This window comes from Lottia gigantea (genome assembly GCF_000327385.1).
Source record: "Lottia gigantea unplaced genomic scaffold LOTGIsca_19, whole genome shotgun sequence".
Classification (NCBI taxonomy): Eukaryota; Metazoa; Mollusca; class Gastropoda; family Lottiidae; genus Lottia; species Lottia gigantea.
The window spans coordinates 2,132,090-2,152,324 of record NW_008708358.1 but is presented as its reverse complement, the minus strand read 5'-3'; the positions used below and the strand labels follow the sequence as shown (position 1 = coordinate 2,152,324).

Below are 20,235 nucleotides of genomic sequence, written 5' to 3'. Positions count from 1 at the left end.
ATAGGGTTCATCCTTGGGTGATTACGAACATTCATGCCAAGTTTCATCAAAATCCGTCAGGAATTGTCTTGTAGAGTGTTTACGAGCAATTGTGGACGGACAGACGGACTGACATGGGTGACGGCAATATACGCCCCCCATTTCATGTGGGCGTATAAAAATCTCCCAGCATGAACTCTGGCCATACATCACGATTTGAAAAACTAACATCCAACTTTCACAAGTTCTGTAGTGCTCTAGCAATTTTGTGATTTGAAGAGGGATTTCAATATCTGAAAACAGTCAAAAAAGAGTTATCTGACTCAGTGAAATACCACTGTTCATCAAAGCTATCTCACAGAGTTAAACCCTATTTTACTATTTTTGATGGAAGCAGCACCAAAGCTAACAATCAACTCAACTCATGCTTCATTGACTCACTGACATAGACTAACAAATTCTGTGTCTTGGTTAATTTCAGTCTTGAGTCACACAGCAGATGAACAAACAGTAAACTGACACTAAAAAGTGATTAATTTGCTCATTGGCGTTCAATATACTGTCACCTTTGTCCCATCAAAATTCTGTAATCAATATAGTCTTGTTTATTCTGACTGCATTTCCGATCTTAATAGACGATAAAATATTTGAAAAATAACACAATTTCTAAATGAATGTTGGCACAAAATGTGAGGCCTTCTTGTTCAAGAATTTTTTTTAAATTAAAAAAAAAATCAGCCTTTTTGATTCGACTGATAAATAAGTTACACAAAACAATGCCCATTTCAGCCATTCGTGCACCCCGCGATCATAATTTCAAATAATATAAATTTAGTCCAGTGTTTGACTGGATAAAAATCAACACCCAACATGATTGTGCACAACCTTAGAAACTGTTCATAGAACAATGTTCTTGTTGACAAAAAATGAAAATGAGAGTTATAACAATGAAAATTGATCAAGAAACTACAGCCTCTTGTGGTTGTGATTGTGATTTTCGTGATACGGGGTCATAGTTCACCAATCTCTGGCCCACCAAATATCTGAAAGAGATGAAAAGAAAAAATATAATCAGAATCTTCTGTATTGCACTATTTGGTTTTATTTTGATTATGGAGTCAAAGGATACATTAAAAGAAAGAAACACCATTCAAATTCCTTCAATCCCTCACAAAACTCAAAAGGTTAACTTGACGAATTTTTGAGACTGTGAAGTGGCTATAATAAAATCAAAAACTAATAAAACAATTGGTTGCCTAGCAAGATACGCCCACTTTCCTGATACATTTTCAGTATATCAAGGCCAGTCACCTAGTCTGTGTCAAATCATACCAAAAATCTAATTTGTGCAAGATATTGTTGATTTAAACAAACACACATTATTTAATAAAATTCTGACATAAACTGTCACCTCTATCGCTCACAAATTTTGATGCGTTTTTACCTAGTCATGGGCAATAACTCAAATTCCGTTTATCGAAAATTGTCTAATTTAATCTTGAATAAGATCTCATCATTATAAATGATCACATCAAATTTCATTTAAATCGGATGAAAACTGTACTCTCTATTGTGTTCACAAACAAATTTTGATGCGTTTTTCATAAATCAAGGGCAATAACTCAAAAACCGTTCATCGAAAGATAGCCAAATTCAAACTTGTCCAAGGTCTCATCATTATAAATATTCACAACAAATTTCATTGAAATTGGATGAAAACTGTAGTCTCTATTGTGTTTACAACCAAATTTTGACGCGTTTTTCATAAGTCAAGGGCAATAACTCAAAAACAGAAAGATCTTCGAACTTGTCCAAGATCTCATGAATATAAATGTTCACACCATATTTCATTCAAATCAGATAAAAGCTGTTGTCTCTATTGCGTTCACAAGCCAATTGTGGACAGACCGACAGACGGACAGGGGCGACGACAATATACGTCCACATTATAATGTGGAAACGAAAGTTGGATGTAATTTTAATTGGACTGGAATAAACCCTGCTTACTTGTCATCTTTAATATGGTTATAAAGACGTCTAAACTGGCGTAGTTGGAATGTACATACACTGACTATAATTATACAACTTAATAAATACGGATAAATTCTTCTCTCTACTAACGTCTGGGTAACCTCATCTACATCTGAAATAAACAAATAGGACGAGGTTACGATACTGAAGTCCAATACTGGAACATTAACCCCTCTTCTAAAACTAGCTCTCCTGGTGAAGATTGTGTATCTGAAACATGTTGACAGCATGAAATGAACGCTACACTGAATTAAAATACAGATCACCGTTTTATAATACACTCATATTTCACAGGTTATAACTTAAAGTTCAAGGTTATTTTTGGACCCTAACTGGTCCTTGCTAAACCAAAAAACGTATGGGCATTGATCATTTCAATGTTATCAATACCAAACACATTTACAGCTGGTTGACTACAATAATGAAATCACCTATTCCAGGCCACGTATTCTCGAAACGATCTTATCGCTAGGATGTTCTAGGGTCTTTACTTATTACACTGTTTCTAGAACATCCTAGCACTAAGATCACTTCGAGAAAACATGGCCAGAATACCAGTGTTATGCTTGATGCCCAAGATTATAACCCACAAAGGCCAATAAAGATAAGGACACTAGTCTTTCCTGCGATGACTGAGATAATAACCCACAACCACCAATAATGATACTCACCGAACATAGGTACAAATGACTTAGCTATGATATAAGGAACAGATAGCGCCATTCCTAGAGAACTGACTACAGGTAAACACAGATGTTTTAATATAAACAATAGATTTAAATTCCTTAATCCATCATTATATACCTGAAAATAATTCAATATATTGTGCTAATAGTGAACAAGGTAAAATGCAGGGAAGAAGACAATTTTGAATTTCTAACATAGCTTAAGTATCTAATCCAATATGAAACACTGTTTGATCCTGCTTATAGGAAACATGGGATAGTGAAACCCAAAGTAGAACAAAAGACAGCCCCTTAGGGTTCAGATATCCCACAATTCGCCTTTGATAGCAAGAAAAGTGTCCTACATGACATGCTGTGATTGGTTAAAAAAAAGATTATCAGAACAGGACTGCAGAAGAAAACTTGTTAGATTACAATGGACACTGAAAATATCACAAAAAAATAAACAAAATGTAATTTTGTTTGAAGCACTGACCTGTTCCATGGCTTGTTTGAGCCACCATTGTGGTCCCATCATAGTGACTGCACAGATAATTTTAGCATGTAACACACCTAGAGCCCAATCCTGAAATTACAGTCAAGTATTGTTACTTATTGCCTTCACCAGGATTTCATGTCATGGGACAAACCTCCAACATCCAAGTTTACAAGCAAATGCTTGCTGGCCCACTAGTAACATATCTAGAGCCCAATACACTTGTTCGGAGAGTATAATTTTGTGCGGTGTGAAACTCAATGGAGCTCCTACATCCACTTTAGCTGTCTAGGAAAATAGTTCATGATGATCATTCTATTGATAACACTCCTTGTATGAGTATGAACATGTGGAACATAAAGTTAGTAAATCTTTCTATGACAAAGGAATGGGCATAAGGAAAGAAGTACAATTTCCAAAATTTATTATCTCAACAGGTAGTCTATATGAACATCTGAAACATTGATTTTAATACTTAGAAATAGCATATCCACATATATCATGCTTCTTTACTAATGCCTATTTCTTTACTTTCTAAAAAGGTGATAATCATTTATTGCCCGTTAAATTTTCAGTTTAAGGTTATAAAAATAAAATATGACTGTACCTGCCATGGAAAGAAGACTGGAGACTGATCCAAAGGTACTCGTAATGGAGCTACGACAACCAGTTCAAATAATAAACCTAGTAATAACGGTACTGCTCCTATTAACATTACAGCTATTATAATAGATTTCAAGGCCTGGAATATAAAATAGTTGCTGAAAACAAAACATCATTATTACAATAATAAAATACTTTCACTGTTATAATTGTGCTCAATATGATTGTAGAACGATATAGAAATACCACTGTTAAAATAGTGCTCAATACATCAATTGTAGAGCTATATAGATATACCACTGTTAAGATGGTGCTCAATACATCAATAGTATAGCTATATAGAAATACCACTGTTAAAATAGTGCTCAATACATCGATTGTAGAGTGATATAGAAATACTACTGTTAAAATAGTGCTCAATACATCAATTGTAGAGTGATATAGAAATACCACTGTTAAAATAGTGCTCAATACATCAATTGTAAAGTAATATAGAAATACCACTGTTAAAATAGTGCTCAATACATCAATTGTAGAGTGATATAGAAATACCACTGTTAAATTAGTGCTCAATACATCAATTGTAGAGTGATATAGAAATACCACTGTTAAAATAGTGCTGAATACATCAATTTAGAGCAATATAGAAATACCACTGTTAAAATAGTGCTGAATACATCAATTGTAGAGTGATATAGAAATACCACTGTTAAAATAGTGCTGAATACATCAATTTAGAGCAATATAGAAATACCACTGTTAAAATAGTGCTCAATACATCAATTGTAGAGTGATATAGAAATACCACTGTTAAAATAGTGCTCAATACATCAATTGTAGAGTTATATAGAAATACCACTGTTAAAATAGTGCTCAATACATCGATTGTAAAGTGATATAGAAATACCACTGTTAAAATAGTGCTCAATATATCAATTGTAGAGTTATATAGAAATACCACTGTTAAAATAGTGCTCAATACATCAATTGTAGAGTGATATAGAAATACCGCTGTTAAAATAGTGCTCAATACATCGATTGTAGAGTGATATAGAAATACCACTGTTAAAATAGTGCTCAATATATCAATTGTAGAGTTATATAGAAATACCACTGTTAAAATGGTGCTCAATACATCAATTGTAGAGAGATATAGAAATACCACTGTTAAAATAGTGCTCAATACATCAATTGTAGAGTGATATAGAAATTCAAATAATAAATATAACTTGTATCAGGTTGTTACTGAGTTTCACAACAAGCTGTTTTAGGGTCCTGTCTATATGTTGGTCTTTGTATAAACCTATTTGTTATGAATTTCACCAAGATTCGTCTTTGTTTTACCTTCAAACAGTCTATTTCAGATTATCTGTACTTTACAGTTAAGACAACTGGATTAATAAGGAAAGAGGGCTTCTTACAGGTCTTTTCTTAGTCTATATGGGGGATCTACTAGAACATTTGGTTGGTTGAGTACCAGGTAGAATGTTTAGTTAACAGAAGAAGGTATGGTATGGACACGGTGAATGCACGATTTGCTTCTACTATTTTCTACTATATTGATATTCCCCCACCTAACATCACACAGGATGCCAGACCTTGTTTATTCGCAGCTTAAAATGCAAGGCACTTACCAATAATGACCACTGTTTAAGTTTGACTATGATGACATTATAACCCTGTGGGATCCAGTTATACAGAAATAACGATATTCGCAGACTTAACCAACAAACATACAATCCACAAGCTGCAGTATATAACTCGTGTATCTTAACATCTCCCATCCAAATTGACATCAAACGACGCCCGATAAATACTGAAATAGATAAAAAGTATTTGACAGGTCAAAATTGGCTGATGAAAATGGGCATACCATGAGGGAAAATTGCAAGGACAGCAGCATTAGCTTACACTTTTTGAATAACTGTCGAGGTTTTATCAAGGATACATCGGATATCAACTGAACAAGAAAGTAAATATACTGTACCTGGCAGTGTAAGTGAAAACAGACTAGCAGCAAATAAAGTAACACACATTAAGATCACTAGCATAATAACCTGGAATAGAAAAACAAGTTTGAAACAATTTGGTCCCATCCAAAAACAAAACTGGTAAATATATATTACAGAAGTAGCAAGGAAATTTGGTGAAGAAAATTGAGGACTGAAATGATGAGTTTGGACACAATTGAGTTGTCTAGATATAAGGATATGACGACTTTTCCATGTCAGCCACTCAGTCTACATCACTAACAGTGATAAACCAGGTAAAACAATCTAAAGGTAATATCTCCACCCCTTTGATACAGAGCTGGCATGATACACACTGAGCCAACAGCTTATAGTAGTGAGCTTCCAATACACCCAGAGTATCAGAGTACTCAGAATTTTTTAAACTGACATAAGAAGGAAATCAATCGGGACCAGAAAATGATGTCAGATAAGGCAGAAGTCAATATCACAGAGTACACTGAATGTAAAAAATACTCACCCTGGCAGCAAATATAGAGGGTCTCTTGTATGGCTGGAATCCTGTGGGTCCACCACCTTGTAACATGGCCTGATGGGCAGCACCTAAACCCTCACCCTGAGGCTGTGCTGGGGGTGGGGCTACATTATTAGCATGGACGTTATTGGCTTGGGGCGGGGCTGGTTGATCACCATGGATAACATCTTCCTAAAAGTAAAAACTTCACATTTCTAACATGTTGACGCAGCTGATTTCGATCTCCGATTATCATCAGCTATCTACACAAAGCACTTAAACAGCAGCGTCAAATTTAGGTGTGTGAGTACGCCAGGGGTTCGCTAATAACTGCAACATAACATACATCGATTCTGAATTCCACTTAACATGGCTTTATCATTGTACTCTGGTTTTAAAGAAAGAGCACACCATTCTTACATTCTAGCAAATTGATAGTTTATATTCTAAATTCATTGAGGCGGGTGGCAGCTGGCAAGTATCACTGACAAGGCAAATTAATTTAGGACATTAAATATTCAACCATGTCAAGCAACTAGCTATATTAAGTTTGAGCTTCATTAGAATAGTAAGTATGGAAATGATCACTTCCAAGACAAGGGATAGACAATCAAATTGTGTCATATCTAAGAGATACTGAATTAATCTACCTCATCTTCGATATTAACATCACCAATAAGATAAGATCTAAGATTCAACAACCAGGCTACAGCTACAGTCCAACCCCGTACCATTCCTTTCATCCACAGTCTAGTATGACCCTGTTCTAAGAGGGCTGGTAATACCACTTGTAGTAATAATAGTTCTAGAGACAGCTCACTCACTGGGGCATCACTGAAATAAAACAAATATTGGTTTCAAACATATTAAGATTTGAGGAAGGCCTCAATATATTAACACAGAATTGATATGGATCTGTTATACTGTTGGTACTACTTACTCAGGGGTGTATCTAGAAAATGGGAGGGTGAGGAGGCGAAGGTGGGAGGGATTATAGGTGTCGCTCGTCTGAGACGAGGCCTGATTGTCGGAAAGGTGACTTCTATTCGAGAAGTCAACAGATATCAGAAGGCCTGAGATGGATTTTGAGCATTTCGAGGGCCCAATTTTCACTTCAAAATAAGACCTTTCACAGGCCTAAAGGGGGTGGAGATGGAGGGGGAAGGGGCGGATGGTTAGGGACTATGATATATAAACTGTCCTTCATTCACTCACCTCGATAACATAACATGGTATGGCAGAAATGTACTGAAGACTTTCTTTATCACTCTTACAGGCAACCATAACATTAACAATACAGTACTTCCAAATATTATCTACAATATAACATTAACAATACAGTACTTCCAAATATCATCTACAATATAACATTAACAATACAGTGCTTCCAAATATTATCTACAATATAACATTAACAATACAGTACTTCCAAATATTATCTACAATATAACATTAACAATACAGTACTTCCAAATATTATCTACAATATAACATTAACAATACAGTACTTCCAAATATTATCTACAATATAACATTAACAATACAGTACTTCCAAATATTATCTACAATATAACATTAACAATACAGTACTTCCAAATACTATCTACAATATAACATTAACAATACAGTACTTCCAAATATTATCTACAATATAACATTAACAATACAGTACTTCCAAATATTATCTACAATATAACATTAACAATACAATATTTCCTAATATTATCTACAATATAACATTAACAATACAATATTTCCTAATATTATCAATTAATATGAAAGCATCAAACACAGTGACCTATCAACAAATTTAACTTTGTATATTTTGTGAACTTATATAAAATGGATTGAAATCAAAGAATCAACTCACCACTGAGGCAATAAATCTTCTCACATGTCGATAAACTGGTAGATGTATCATCTGTAAATTTTCAAAAAAAATAAATATATAATTTGATCTGAATAGTCTGTCGTTCCAATTGTCCTACTCGAAGCCTTGCATGTATTTATTTTTTAGCATACTAAGGCTATGCTGGTTTGTCCTATAGCAATATATTTCAGTATCAACAGTCCTAATGCAATGGAGCTGGGGATTTTAAAACGAGAGGAAGTGCTCACTAACAAGTTTTATCTTGATTTCATTTTTTTCACATACGTTTAGGGACATCAAAGAGACAAAAAAACTTCCAAAACGGGAAAAATATTGTCTCACCTCTTGAATGGGATTAAATTCAGGGTCGTTGAGATTTCGTAGAAACCAGAGAACACCAGGACGAAGTACTTCTCGTAGCAGTAAGATAAACGACGCAAAGTAAAATACATACACCATTCCGACTAGCCAGTGAATAAACATAGAGGTACCTGGAGCCAGGTGAAAACTTGTCTTTCTGTCTTTTAAAGTGGCATCAAACATAGACTAGAAAGAAAAATAATAAATCACTTATTATAATAATAATGACAATAATATTAATAATAATGATATCTATTATACATGGGTAAGAATTACGCTGAGTCAACTGCAGAGTTTTTCAAATAAATTTTAATATTTATGAAATATATAAAAAATATGCATATACACGTAATTGAATCATATCTATACAAAATAAATCCCATGTATTACAATTGCATTATTTTTTAGTTATAGCACCCATCATAGCAGTTACGGCCAGAGAAGTAAGAAATACACTATTGTCACAAAAATAATAATCTATATTTGAATGTTATTACATGTGTTACGACTGTCAGACTAAAGATACATGTCTAAAATAGAATATTCATATAGTAATAGTAGTAATGAATCAAATATAGTAATAAATAATGCTGAATCTTACCAAGGAACAGATGTCCAGCCACCAGCCACAAATCAGAGGAAAGACACCGACTTCTACCACGACTAATAACATAACTTTTACTACTACATAACATAGTCCTAATACACGCCGGAATCTAAAACGTTAAAAAAAAATACAGTGCGATTTTCAAATATCATATAATTCAATATCAACTTTAGTGATTGACCAATCAGATATATGATCATCTAAATCAAGCCCATAAATTATAATCTTTTGACCCCTAATATTGAATATGAACTCATCTAGGCATTTCATTTTGATTAAAAGTCTTCATGCATGGAATAGTCCATTAATTTCTTGAAGGGATATCGGAGATGTAGAACTTACTTTTTGAGTTTGGCAAGAGAACAGAGTAAGTATAATACAACTAATGCTATACCAATTACAACATAGCCTGATATCGTAGTTAATAATCCTTCAAAATGGGAAGCGGATACCTGAAAAATAAATCAATATCTAGTTACATGAAACTGTCTTAATTTTTCATATTAACTCCCATCAGATATTTTCTTATAAAGTTCCTTACCAAATTTTTAGATAGAAAACAATAGAACTAAATGTAATATAATTCCACAAAAATTTACAAACTGTTGTCATTTTAAAGATGGGTTTCCGCATTTTTTAGTGTCAAATTAAGCAAACTATTTGATAAATTTGATCATGTACTCTTAATAATATCATTATGTTCTTATTGCATATAATTAAGAGTTTTAACCAATAAGAAATGTCTATATATGTACAGTCTGTGCCTTTCTTGAACGGTCACTCATTGGAATTATGCTAGTAATTCTCTTCTAATTTAACTAATTATGAATTAATTATGGACACGTGAGACAAACTGGTATTTTTCTAAGTCATTGGAACACCTCTACTTTCTATTTGTATAAATATTAACATTTTCATAAATGAAAATAAGGGAACCCATCTTTCAATATTCTTAAGTTTCAAGAAAATGTCTGAGGAAACTAAAATCTAACTTACAATATCATCAACTTTACACCCCACTAGTGTAAAATGTCCAATATGATATGGACAAAAGGCTGAAATAAATAATAAATATTGTGGTGAATATTTCATTAATAATTTGTCACTTTAAAGGAGTACTACCTCTTAAAATAAACATAAAATTAGAATTCTCAAACTTGGTCAATAAGAATATATTCATTCATCATTTGGACTTATCTGGTGTCATTACTATATACAGAGAAATCTATTGACTATACCATTATTTGGTCCTATATAAATATAATACTTACCAAATACTAGGATAAACAATGTATTGAGTGAAACGACCCAAAAAACATGTTCTAAAAATACCAGAGACCCATCTAAACCCAGTAACTGAAGGAAAAAAAATGGAATATTTAAGAGCATGTTTGCGTTCTTAATATATAATTATAAAAAATCCTGCCTAATTCACAAGGTCCTAATCATGACTCTGAAGAAGACTTTGGAACAGAACCAACGATGCTTATATTAGTTTGTATTCGAAGACTATTCTCAATGAAAGCACTAATTTAAGTCACAGAGTAGAGATGAAGAAATCACAAGCTACCCACCCTTTCCCAAGTCAGCTCCTCTGCTGCTCTGTCCCACTCTATTGGATTCCAATTGTTATCATCTACAATACAAACACTGTTTATTAGTCATGTTATATGAATTTTTAAGCCAAAACTGATTCACAAGCCAAGCCTGTTCAACTTTCTTTTGAAATCCTTATGGGTTTGAAGGTTCTTTTGATTGAAAAACCAGACAGCTTCTTAGAGTTTTTCTTTAGAAGGTCAAAAGTCAAGGCAGTAGCCTCAAAAAATTTAAGGAATTTAAGTTTTTAAGAATTAGATACAGTGTTTATCTATTTAAAACCCCTTGAACTTTTCCATGCATGTATTTCTACAATGTATAATAAGTAGACATCATTTTCAAATTAGGGGTTATTATGAAAGTTATTTCAACTCTTCTTTAGTGTGACTGAATGAACTCCTACCTTGTGCACCATTATTATCATTATTAACATCATTATTGACATCATTATTGGCCTCATGGTTAGCACCATCATTGCCTTCTGCCACTTCTTCACCTTCAACCTCTTCTTCATTTTCATTGGCTGCAGGGTTATTCCCACCTTCATTCTGATTGGCTGGAGCTCTCATGCCAGCACCAGCTATTTCACCAATCAGATTATTTACCGGATTTCCATCCAGAAAATTCTAAACCAATCAAAAAAGACAAAAAATTACTGAAAAAAATATCCTTCAGAGGAACATTTATTGCTTATAATCTTGTTTTAAGGCTTGTTTTTGACATCATAATAGCATTCTGTTCAATTGCCGAAGAGGCTCTTAATAAGAGTTTAAGTCCCACAGTTTGACAATTCAATGAATATTCAAATTTATTTACCCTCTGTTGATTGGCTTGTTGATTATCTTGTTCTAACCAATCAGGACCTCCCCCATGTAAAATCTGTTCACGTAACCAAACTAGACTAATAAATGCACACAGCGTACAGGTCACTACAAAACAGCCTTGGAAACAGTCAGAGGCTAGGTTTTCTCTGGAAAACAGGAAATTTTATAAAATGAATTTCATTTATTTCTTGAATGGCATTTAGTAAAGGTATTTTGAAAGAGAAAACACACATTTTATTGAATACAAATACTGATTTTATTTGAGGGAAATTTCAAGTATTTATCAAGCAATGGATATCAAATATGTACGGTAAGAAAAATGCTGGAAACTGAAAATTAAACAACATTTATATAGACAAAGCTTTATTGAACAATAATCACTGGTTAAAGTTTTATGTAACGTTCCGTCCTCAGTCACATAAAAACTTAAAACCAGTGATTGTTGTTCCATAAAGCTGTGTCTATATATCGTACTAACAATTTCTAAATACCATTCAAAGACTTTAAATAACATTTCACAACCAATCAAGGGAAGTAAATCCAAAATTACAAAGCCATTAGAGCCTCAACTGAAATTCGTTCGTGTGACAATAAGAAAGAAATATGTAAGAAAAATGCTGGAAACTGAGTGTTAAATTGTATAAATAAAGTGTATACTTACGTAGATAACATGTCTAATGGTAAAGTTAACAATGAACTGACACTACCAGTAAATAAACATCTATAGATTCGACCTAGAATTATACACAGATTCATTATCTGTCAGATTTAAAAAAAAACAATTTATATTGCAAAGCTCAACTGTGATTTTGTAAGACAGTAATATCCAAAAACTTAAATATTTAATAAAGAGAGTCCACCTTCAGTAGAGACGCATGCTGAAATAGGTCAGTTGTCTGAAGATCACATATTATTAAACATTGAGTTATTACAACATGTTCTTTCTGCTTTGATATTTCTAATAAGGATAACTGGATTGGTTTTCAGAACATGCTCACTCTTTTTGAAACACCTGATGGTACTTTGAAGAGGTATTTACTATACAATTATTACTCCTGATTTTGTCATGCTTTGGACAAGATTTTTGGTAACTGTTATTTGCTTGTACAGATTTTTATTTTGGAATTCTCATTACCAGCTGGTCTAGAGTTAAACATCTTTGAAGTGCTTCTTAAAAATATGCCTATTAAGATTAAAAACTTTTTTTTTTCATTTTCCCCATCCTATTATAATCAATATCAAGCTTTCTGTTTGAGTAAGCTTAAATATTCATTAAATTATTCAGTGATTATGATCGTGTTTTCATACTTACAGGCAGTAAGAGGAACTACGCCCAACCAAGCGAATGCTACAAGTGTATAGTGAAACCAATACCTAATGGCTCTTGCCATACTCGTGACCAGTCCACTACAGATGTCTTTAATCGGTAGGCGCTTCGGCATATCGGGAGAGTAGACTGAAACACAAATTCACCATAATATTGAGAGTTAATGAAAAACTAAAATGAACCGTACTGATGATATATGATCAATCCTTTTAATGAAAATCAACTTCATCCATGATACATCAAATCAGAATATCATTAAGAGAATAAACTTTGGCTACTAATAGATTATATGTTAATTTGGGTACCGTTTCCTACAGTTCTGCACTGCACTTAGATAATAGACAATATCATAATGCAAAGAAATAATTTCACTATCTTTTGTCACATGTTATACATACTAGGTGTGAATGCAAATCTGTGCTTGCATAGTTCACAATATTCTTTACGACTGTAAGTCAACCACTGCAAAAGGCTGAAATAAATACGAAATTTATTCATTAATTTTATTCATAGAATACAGGTGTAGATGTTCATTATTAATGAACTATCGTACGTTAGTGTTTACATTAAAATAATTTTACACACCAATAAACACATTTTACAGAAAAAACAGAAGTCATATTGACCATTGATCAGTGAACAGCTCACTGCCATCAGTTTAACCGAAAAAATGGTTTTCCTGTTTCTCAAAAAATTTTACAATCAACTTTTGTCATTAGTGCATTAAGTTATTTTAAATGTAAAAATTTAGAAACTATACTCAAGGTTATCAAAATGTGGAGCTGTTCAACCAAAGTTAATTTGCATAGTAAATTATTCTTACCAATCTTGGTGGATGAATTTGATACTTCCAGTACAAACACATGGATGATACAGAGCCTTGTCTGGAGTGCCCTCACATCGGCACACCCGACAGATATCTGGAATATAATCCATTTAATACATTCATTAGGCGTACTGATAACTTACAAATCCCTGTTGAGCCCTTCGCCTTCAATAACTTAGGCACACACAAACACATAGGTTATAAGGTCGAGTTTTGGATTGACTTTCAGAATTTGGCTATGGGAATTTATTTTTTACAAAAACACAATTAGATTTCAAGAAGTTTGACAAGAGATTTTTAAACATAATGCATGTTTACATGAAAATCTCTGGATAGGGTAGACCTACTTGTTACAAATGCTTAAAGTAAATGTTGAGATCTATAGGTGTAACACACCCGACACCCTTGAGTTGAAGCTACTTAAAGTCAATTGAAGACTGCAATATATTTCATTCACCAGTGGCACCGATTTCCAACACGATTTTTTCCACCCATCGATATCATTTATCCATTAGAAATTCAATCATTATATTTCCCATATAAAGCATGAAACTTTAGCTTAAAAATTATTAAAGATCCCACGTACAACATTCTAGAAATTTTGACATTTAATATGTCTTTTATTTACCTGGCTGTCCAGTGTCGTCCATATTGGATTTTCTGCTAAATGTCGTAAAAATAGATTGGATTTAATTATTATGATTTTCTAAAAGTCTGTCCCTTAAAATATAGAAATATAGACTTATATCAAACGTCTTTTTGTGTCTTTTGGTTTTATGTAATGCTCATAATAATTGATTTTCCGACAGCTACTTAACGACAACCGTTAGAAAGAGAATAGACCAATTTTCGGCACTGAGATGGAAACGAAAGTTGAAAATGATAAACAAACAGTTTAAATTTAATTTTATCCTTTATATTCTGCTTAAATACCTTTAGAATCATTTTGCTTTGTTTGTTATTTATTTTAGCTCGGCGTAAAGCTTAGATCGCTTTTGGAAGGCGTTTACCTTGCCCTCGTAACACATTGACATTCTATGACCATCAATTCTGAATTCACTTCATGAGTTTATGACCTTATGAAATTTATATAGTTTAATCTGACGAATCTAAATTCTTCATGGAGCATGAATAGGCAGAAGGCAACTCTAAAGATTACGAATTTATGCTGCCTTCTCAACCTGAGACAACCATTATTGATAATCCTGAAAGAAGCAGAAAATTATTTAGTTGAAAAATGACAGCTGATGTAGATGACTTAGCCTTAGCGAAGGAATTAACTCGAGAATTGAACCTATCTAATACAAATCAACAGACTAATTGGGCCCATGAAGCTTTAGCTCAGGTTATTTTTTGCTTAAATTTTTCTTTTGTTGCATGGCATTGTATTATTTAGTTTATTAGAAAAGGAAGCTAGTTTCAAGATTATCTTTATATCAAAGAACATGTGCATCAACATCAGCAGTGCTGTCATGGATTTCAGATTGAGACCACTGAGTCTTTATTATTGGGCTCTTCCTTTGTTGGTTGAGTTGAAAACAAAGTACTGATGCATCTAATGACAATGAAGAACTGAAATGGCCGAGTGCCCAAGTTGATATTGTTTCTGCTATTTGCTTAGAAGAGCCCATGACATAGCTTCTAAAGTACCTATTGCTAATAGTAGAATTCCAGCTTCTAGTACCAAGCAATGTACTTACAATGTTATACCAATGCGACAATCCTAGCTTGTCAGAAAATATTTTCAAACTAGATTAGCTTGGCGTTAAAATCTTCTTTTGTTGATTATTCTTGCTTACATTGTTTAAAGTAAATTACAACATCAATATATGCTGTGGAATATGCAGTTATAATGAACACAGAATCCTCTTGTAGTATCTTATTTTAGAGTCACACGATGAGAGAGGATGAAATGCATGAGGTTGCTATTCCACAATCCACAGGTGTCGTGTGCTATTATGAGCCAGAGCCAGCTTTTCTTTTGAAAACACCATGAATAAATTATGTTTATGAAAGGTTATTTCCTAACTGTTTTACAGGTTCAAGTCCGACTCTTCAAAAATCACACAGATGATGTGAAATCATGTCAGTTTTTTAAAAATAATAATTTATTGACTTCATCAAGTGATAAAAGTGTAAAGATCTGGAGTTTTGATTCTGGACAAGTTATACAGTCGTTTGATGATGTTCATAATGGAGCAGTAAATGAAGCCAGACTCCCTGATGTTGATCAAACACGGTACGGTTTAGGATAAAAAAATTTGTCAAAAAAATCATGAATAAATGTTTGTTTGGTCTTTCAAAGAGTTAACAAAAATGATAAATCCAAATAAAAACAAATAAAATAAGTATTTGTCCTTTGAGGAAGCTGTCATAATCAAGTTAATAATTTTTTTTTAATCTTACAGATTTGTTAGTTGTGGTTGGGATAAGAAAGTAAGACTAACTGATATTCAAACTCAACAGGAACTTGTAAGTATTTCATATTATTCTTGTTACAGTTTCATGTTACAACATTATACAACAATGTGCAATGTTTTAGTTTGAAGACAATGTAACCTAATGAACCTCAATCTGAATATTGCTCTATGTTTTAAATTCATGTACAATATACATTGAATACAGGTAATCATCATCATTAGGCTTAACTCTGTGAACACTGAGTGAGTGTGAACAAAATAAAACTTCATTTACCTGAATTCAAACAACCGATAATATGACTTATAGTGTATGATGTTATCTGATGTCTCTTGCAATGGCAGCTTCACCGACTGCTCATTACACAACATAATGATGGATCAGTAGAGAGGTGGCTAGAGCTGAACGGTAAAGGTAATTGTTAGTTAACAAGTTGAATTAATAGAAGATTTGAACATACATCTTTCTGCTTTACACAAACTGTTTCTATTTCTTATATTCTAGTGGAATGGAGCTCATGAAGGCGTAATAACTTGTTGTAAATTTTCTCACGATGGAACTCTGGTGGCATCAGGATCGGACATGGATAATACTCTGAAAGTCTGGAATGCTAGGACTGGAGAAATTGTCTTTAACTTGAAAGGTTTGCCTTGTTCAGATCATTCTTTTCCTTATCTACATCAAGTAACCTGAATTCTTTTGGCTTTAAAGAAAACAGGCAGTGCCAGTGGTTGAAAATATTTCTGCCAAATGACAGATTAGTTTCAAAAACAGAAACATTCCAAGATTTAAAAATTCTTTACCTATGGAAATCTAAATTAGCCATGTAGTCATGTTAAAATTTTCATCAATGCATACTGCAGGACTTTTTTTTATCTATAATAGGCATTGTGGTGCCGAATAACGTGTTGATCTATCTGCCTTATATTTCAGATCACCATACAAGTACTATAACAAGTGTACTATTTTCACCAGAAGATGATAAAATTATAACAACATCTATGGATAGAACGACTAAATTCTTTGATTTAAAATCAGCCACTACTACACTTAGATTGGAGTAAGTTTACTTTACCACATTTGACACAAACAATGATAAACATAATTGGAAATATTCTTGCTTAACAACTTCGTCAAATCATGAGTGGCAAGTGGAATCGCCCATAGAAAAATATAGAACGAATCTTCCAAATTTGCATTTTAATCAGATTGCTTATAAGCTAATGATATTTTCTAGGGGTATTATAGCTATAGTTATTCAGTAAGCTATTGTTATATTTTAGGGGACATATAAATGTGGTATCAGATTGCTCTATGTCTGGTGGAGAGAGAAAGTTTGCTACCACGTCCTGGGATAAATCAGTCCATATCTGGGATATAGCTACTGGTATGTATAGGTAAGTCAGATGTTAACTTTCTTTATATGAATAATGTGATATGGAGTCGATTGGACTCAGTAAGGAACTCTGTCAGTTAGGCATAGGTCATTTAGGCACAACATTAGTTTCAATGAATCTAATATATAAGCTGTGGTGTACACGAATTGATTTACTAAGTATCTGAATGCTGAATATTTACTTTACTGGAGGATAGAGCTCAATGTCAGGTATCTGTATAACTTTTCAGAATGGAGATTTGACACCTATTCTCATGCAAGTCATCTGAACCAGTTCTGGAAGATTAAAAGATCTGTATATGTCTGAGTGCCCAAATTTCTTCTTCATTTGAATATTTTTCAGATCTAATGGACCAGAAACATTAAAAGGAAGCCACGAGGGCTCTGTCAGTTGTTGTGATTTTACAGAAGATGGTAAATAGATTTTAATGTTCATAAAACTTAAACCAAAACATAAGTCTATTCCTCAGTGTTTTGCTGAATACATTCACATCCGTTCTTTTTAACCATACCACAATCTCAGAAACGGGACAAAATCATTGAAAATTTAGCAACCATGAATAGTTTCTGACTGTTTTTGACGTGTTCTAACTCCCGAAATCAACTTGTGATTTGATTTGAATTACAGGTTTAATGCTAGCCACTGGTTCCTATGACAACAGTATTGTAATATGGGATGCTGATAATTGTGTCCAGAAAATCAGACTCCAGGTACGTCAAGCTTACAAACCTAGAAGATTCAGGCTCTGAAAGAAAAGCCATTGGTGAAATAACAAAATCAGACTGCTTCTATAGCAAGGTTGGAACATGAACTAAAGCAGTGGTTCCCAACCTTTTACAGCATTCACACCCCTGGAGCAATCACCTGGATCTTTCACACCCCTAAAAATTTGTTTCATCCACATTTCCAGCATGTGATGATGTGAGGTGCTCTCTCGACTCAAAATAAATTCTTCCCCTACACCAGTTGGCCACACACCTGACACCCTAGTGCCACACCCACTAGGGGTAAAAACACCCCAGGTTGGGAACCAGGGGACTAAACACTTGTTAATTTAAGATGAATTTGTAGACGGCATGCTAGATTTTATATTTATCAAATTGCTGTCGAATTTTATAGAATTTGTAAAATGTATTTGTTTCTTTATGTTAATTTTTAGGGCCATACAGGCTGGGTAAATGATGTAGTTATCAGCAGTGATCAGAAATGGTTGTTATCCTGCTCCAATGTAAGTGTGTTTTTTGTAACAGATGACAGTATAGATATATATATATATGTGGCATGAGATGTTTACTTGGAGTGTCCAACCAGCATCACACAGCAGAGATAATATCCAATACTTTTGAAGCTTTCAATTCAACGAAGTAAATACTATTTTGAGATATTGAATCCACTTGTTTTTATAAAGAATATTAATTTGGCTTTCAGGATACTTCAGTAAGAGTATGGAATATTGAGGATACAGATAAAATACCTGTGGTTTTAGAGAATAGAAAATCAATTGGACTCAAAGTTATAAAGGTAAGTTTACATTCAAAATCCAAATATTGCAATTCAAATGAATAATTAAAAGAGTGAAGGCAAATGCTTCTATCTTGGCTAATATTTCCTTCATTGCACACAGTATCATGTTGTTTGTTTTCATTAGCGAAATCAGATGCAGAGAAGTTGGATGTATAACTGGCATGGCGTGGCATGTCAATGTCCAGTGACCTCATTTTTCCTCATTCCAGTCAACCCAGCAATAAATGGATAATTGTAATCCAAATAAAAATCCTGAGAGGTTTGGTCAAAGACCAACTAGTAGACAAGAACCTAAGTTGTTATTATTTCTTTTTTTCTTATCCATCATAACATATCATAATTCTGTTTAATTTTGGTTCTTTTACAGTGTTCTAAATGTGGTAAGCCATTTTCGATGGCTCAATCAGATACGTTTGGTGATGTTACAGTCTGTGTTTTCTGTCGTGTGGTAAACCCCAGTCAATCCTGGCTTTCTGTACAGGAGCCTGAAGTTTAAATTTGATAAAGCTCAATGTTTTCTGTGGACTTTTATAGCTATGTCAACTATAATGTTGAGATGAAGAAAATTATAGCTTTTTAAACAATGTAATAGCTCACTGACTGTGCAGTATGGATTGTGGATGCTTTTCCCCACAACATCCTGTTTCTAATGTGCATAGCTGTTATATTTCGGACACTAACAACCTGGATTCTGGCTTCATATTTTGAACATGGTGATGGAAAATGGTTTCCCCTACTTACTGAAGTATCTTTCAGCATTTTAAACATTCCGTCCACCAACTTATATTCTTTGTATTCCATTTTAAACAAAGGCTTGTTAAATTATTGTACAAGAATTCTTTATTTATTGTTGAAAAATTCAGCATTACATACACTCCGTCCCTTATTAACATTTTATTTATTTTTTTTTATATTTCCATTGTCGCCATTGAAATTTTTGTGAAAAATTTGATGTTGAATATCTGTGATAGAAAGTTATTAAAATTTTAAATTGCAAACTATTTGGGTTTAATTTTTGAAATCTTAAGCATCTGACACATTAATTAGTGCAATCGAAATTTTATTTTATTTCATTTTGAGCCTATTCACCTCTGTCATAAAACTTGACACTGTTACTGCATATCAATAGATTGGAGATTTAGTTGTGATCTGAATTTCTTCAAAGGGAGATAAATCCAAATTAAAGATGGACGACGTGTTTGTAAACAAACGCACGTGTTGTTTTATA

The 20,235-nt window shown here is 33.2% G+C and overlaps 2 protein-coding genes across 2 annotated transcripts; one reads left to right on the top strand and one right to left on the bottom strand.

Annotated features, from left to right (window-relative positions):
• Nucleotides 1-937: 937 nt before the first annotated feature.
• Nucleotides 938-13,778, bottom strand: LOTGIDRAFT_213986 (hypothetical protein; the record flags this gene model as incomplete). Its single annotated transcript, XM_009052806.1, has 23 exons — nucleotides 938-1,022; nucleotides 1,987-2,122; nucleotides 2,682-2,814; nucleotides 3,172-3,261; nucleotides 3,779-3,913; nucleotides 5,409-5,590; nucleotides 5,762-5,831; nucleotides 6,265-6,450; nucleotides 6,927-7,092; nucleotides 7,474-7,574; nucleotides 8,129-8,179; nucleotides 8,471-8,674; nucleotides 9,090-9,204; nucleotides 9,438-9,547; nucleotides 10,092-10,150; nucleotides 10,367-10,451; nucleotides 10,670-10,731; nucleotides 11,095-11,253; nucleotides 11,480-11,661; nucleotides 12,177-12,249; nucleotides 12,828-12,971; nucleotides 13,241-13,314; nucleotides 13,666-13,778. The coding sequence occupies 23 exons, from the start codon at nucleotides 13,776-13,778 to the stop codon at nucleotides 938-940; spliced, it is 2,715 nt and encodes a 904-aa protein (XP_009051054.1).
• Nucleotides 13,779-14,528: 750 nt separating this feature from the next.
• Nucleotides 14,529-20,005, top strand: LOTGIDRAFT_203725 (hypothetical protein). Its single transcript, XM_009052805.1, has 11 exons — nucleotides 14,529-15,013; nucleotides 15,708-15,907; nucleotides 16,077-16,140; nucleotides 16,591-16,729; nucleotides 17,020-17,146; nucleotides 17,370-17,483; nucleotides 17,826-17,896; nucleotides 18,111-18,193; nucleotides 18,643-18,711; nucleotides 18,912-19,004; nucleotides 19,375-20,005. The coding sequence occupies exons 1-11, from the start codon at nucleotides 14,906-14,908 to the stop codon at nucleotides 19,501-19,503; spliced, it is 1,197 nt and encodes a 398-aa protein (XP_009051053.1). The 5' UTR covers nucleotides 14,529-14,905; the 3' UTR covers nucleotides 19,504-20,005.
• The last annotated feature ends 230 nt before the right edge of the window (nucleotides 20,006-20,235 follow it).

Excerpts from the sequence above, each read along its gene's own strand:
- LOTGIDRAFT_203725 (XM_009052805.1), top strand. The coding sequence starts at position 14,906 with ATGACAGCTGATGTAGATGACTTAGCCTTAGCGAAGGAATTAACTCGA. Across the intron at positions 17,147-17,369 it reads ACTACTACACTTAGATTGGA|GGGACATATAAATGTGGTAT; the intron begins GTAAGTTTACTT and ends GTTATATTTTAG. Across the intron at positions 18,194-18,642 it reads TCCAGAAAATCAGACTCCAG|GGCCATACAGGCTGGGTAAA; the intron begins GTACGTCAAGCT and ends GTTAATTTTTAG.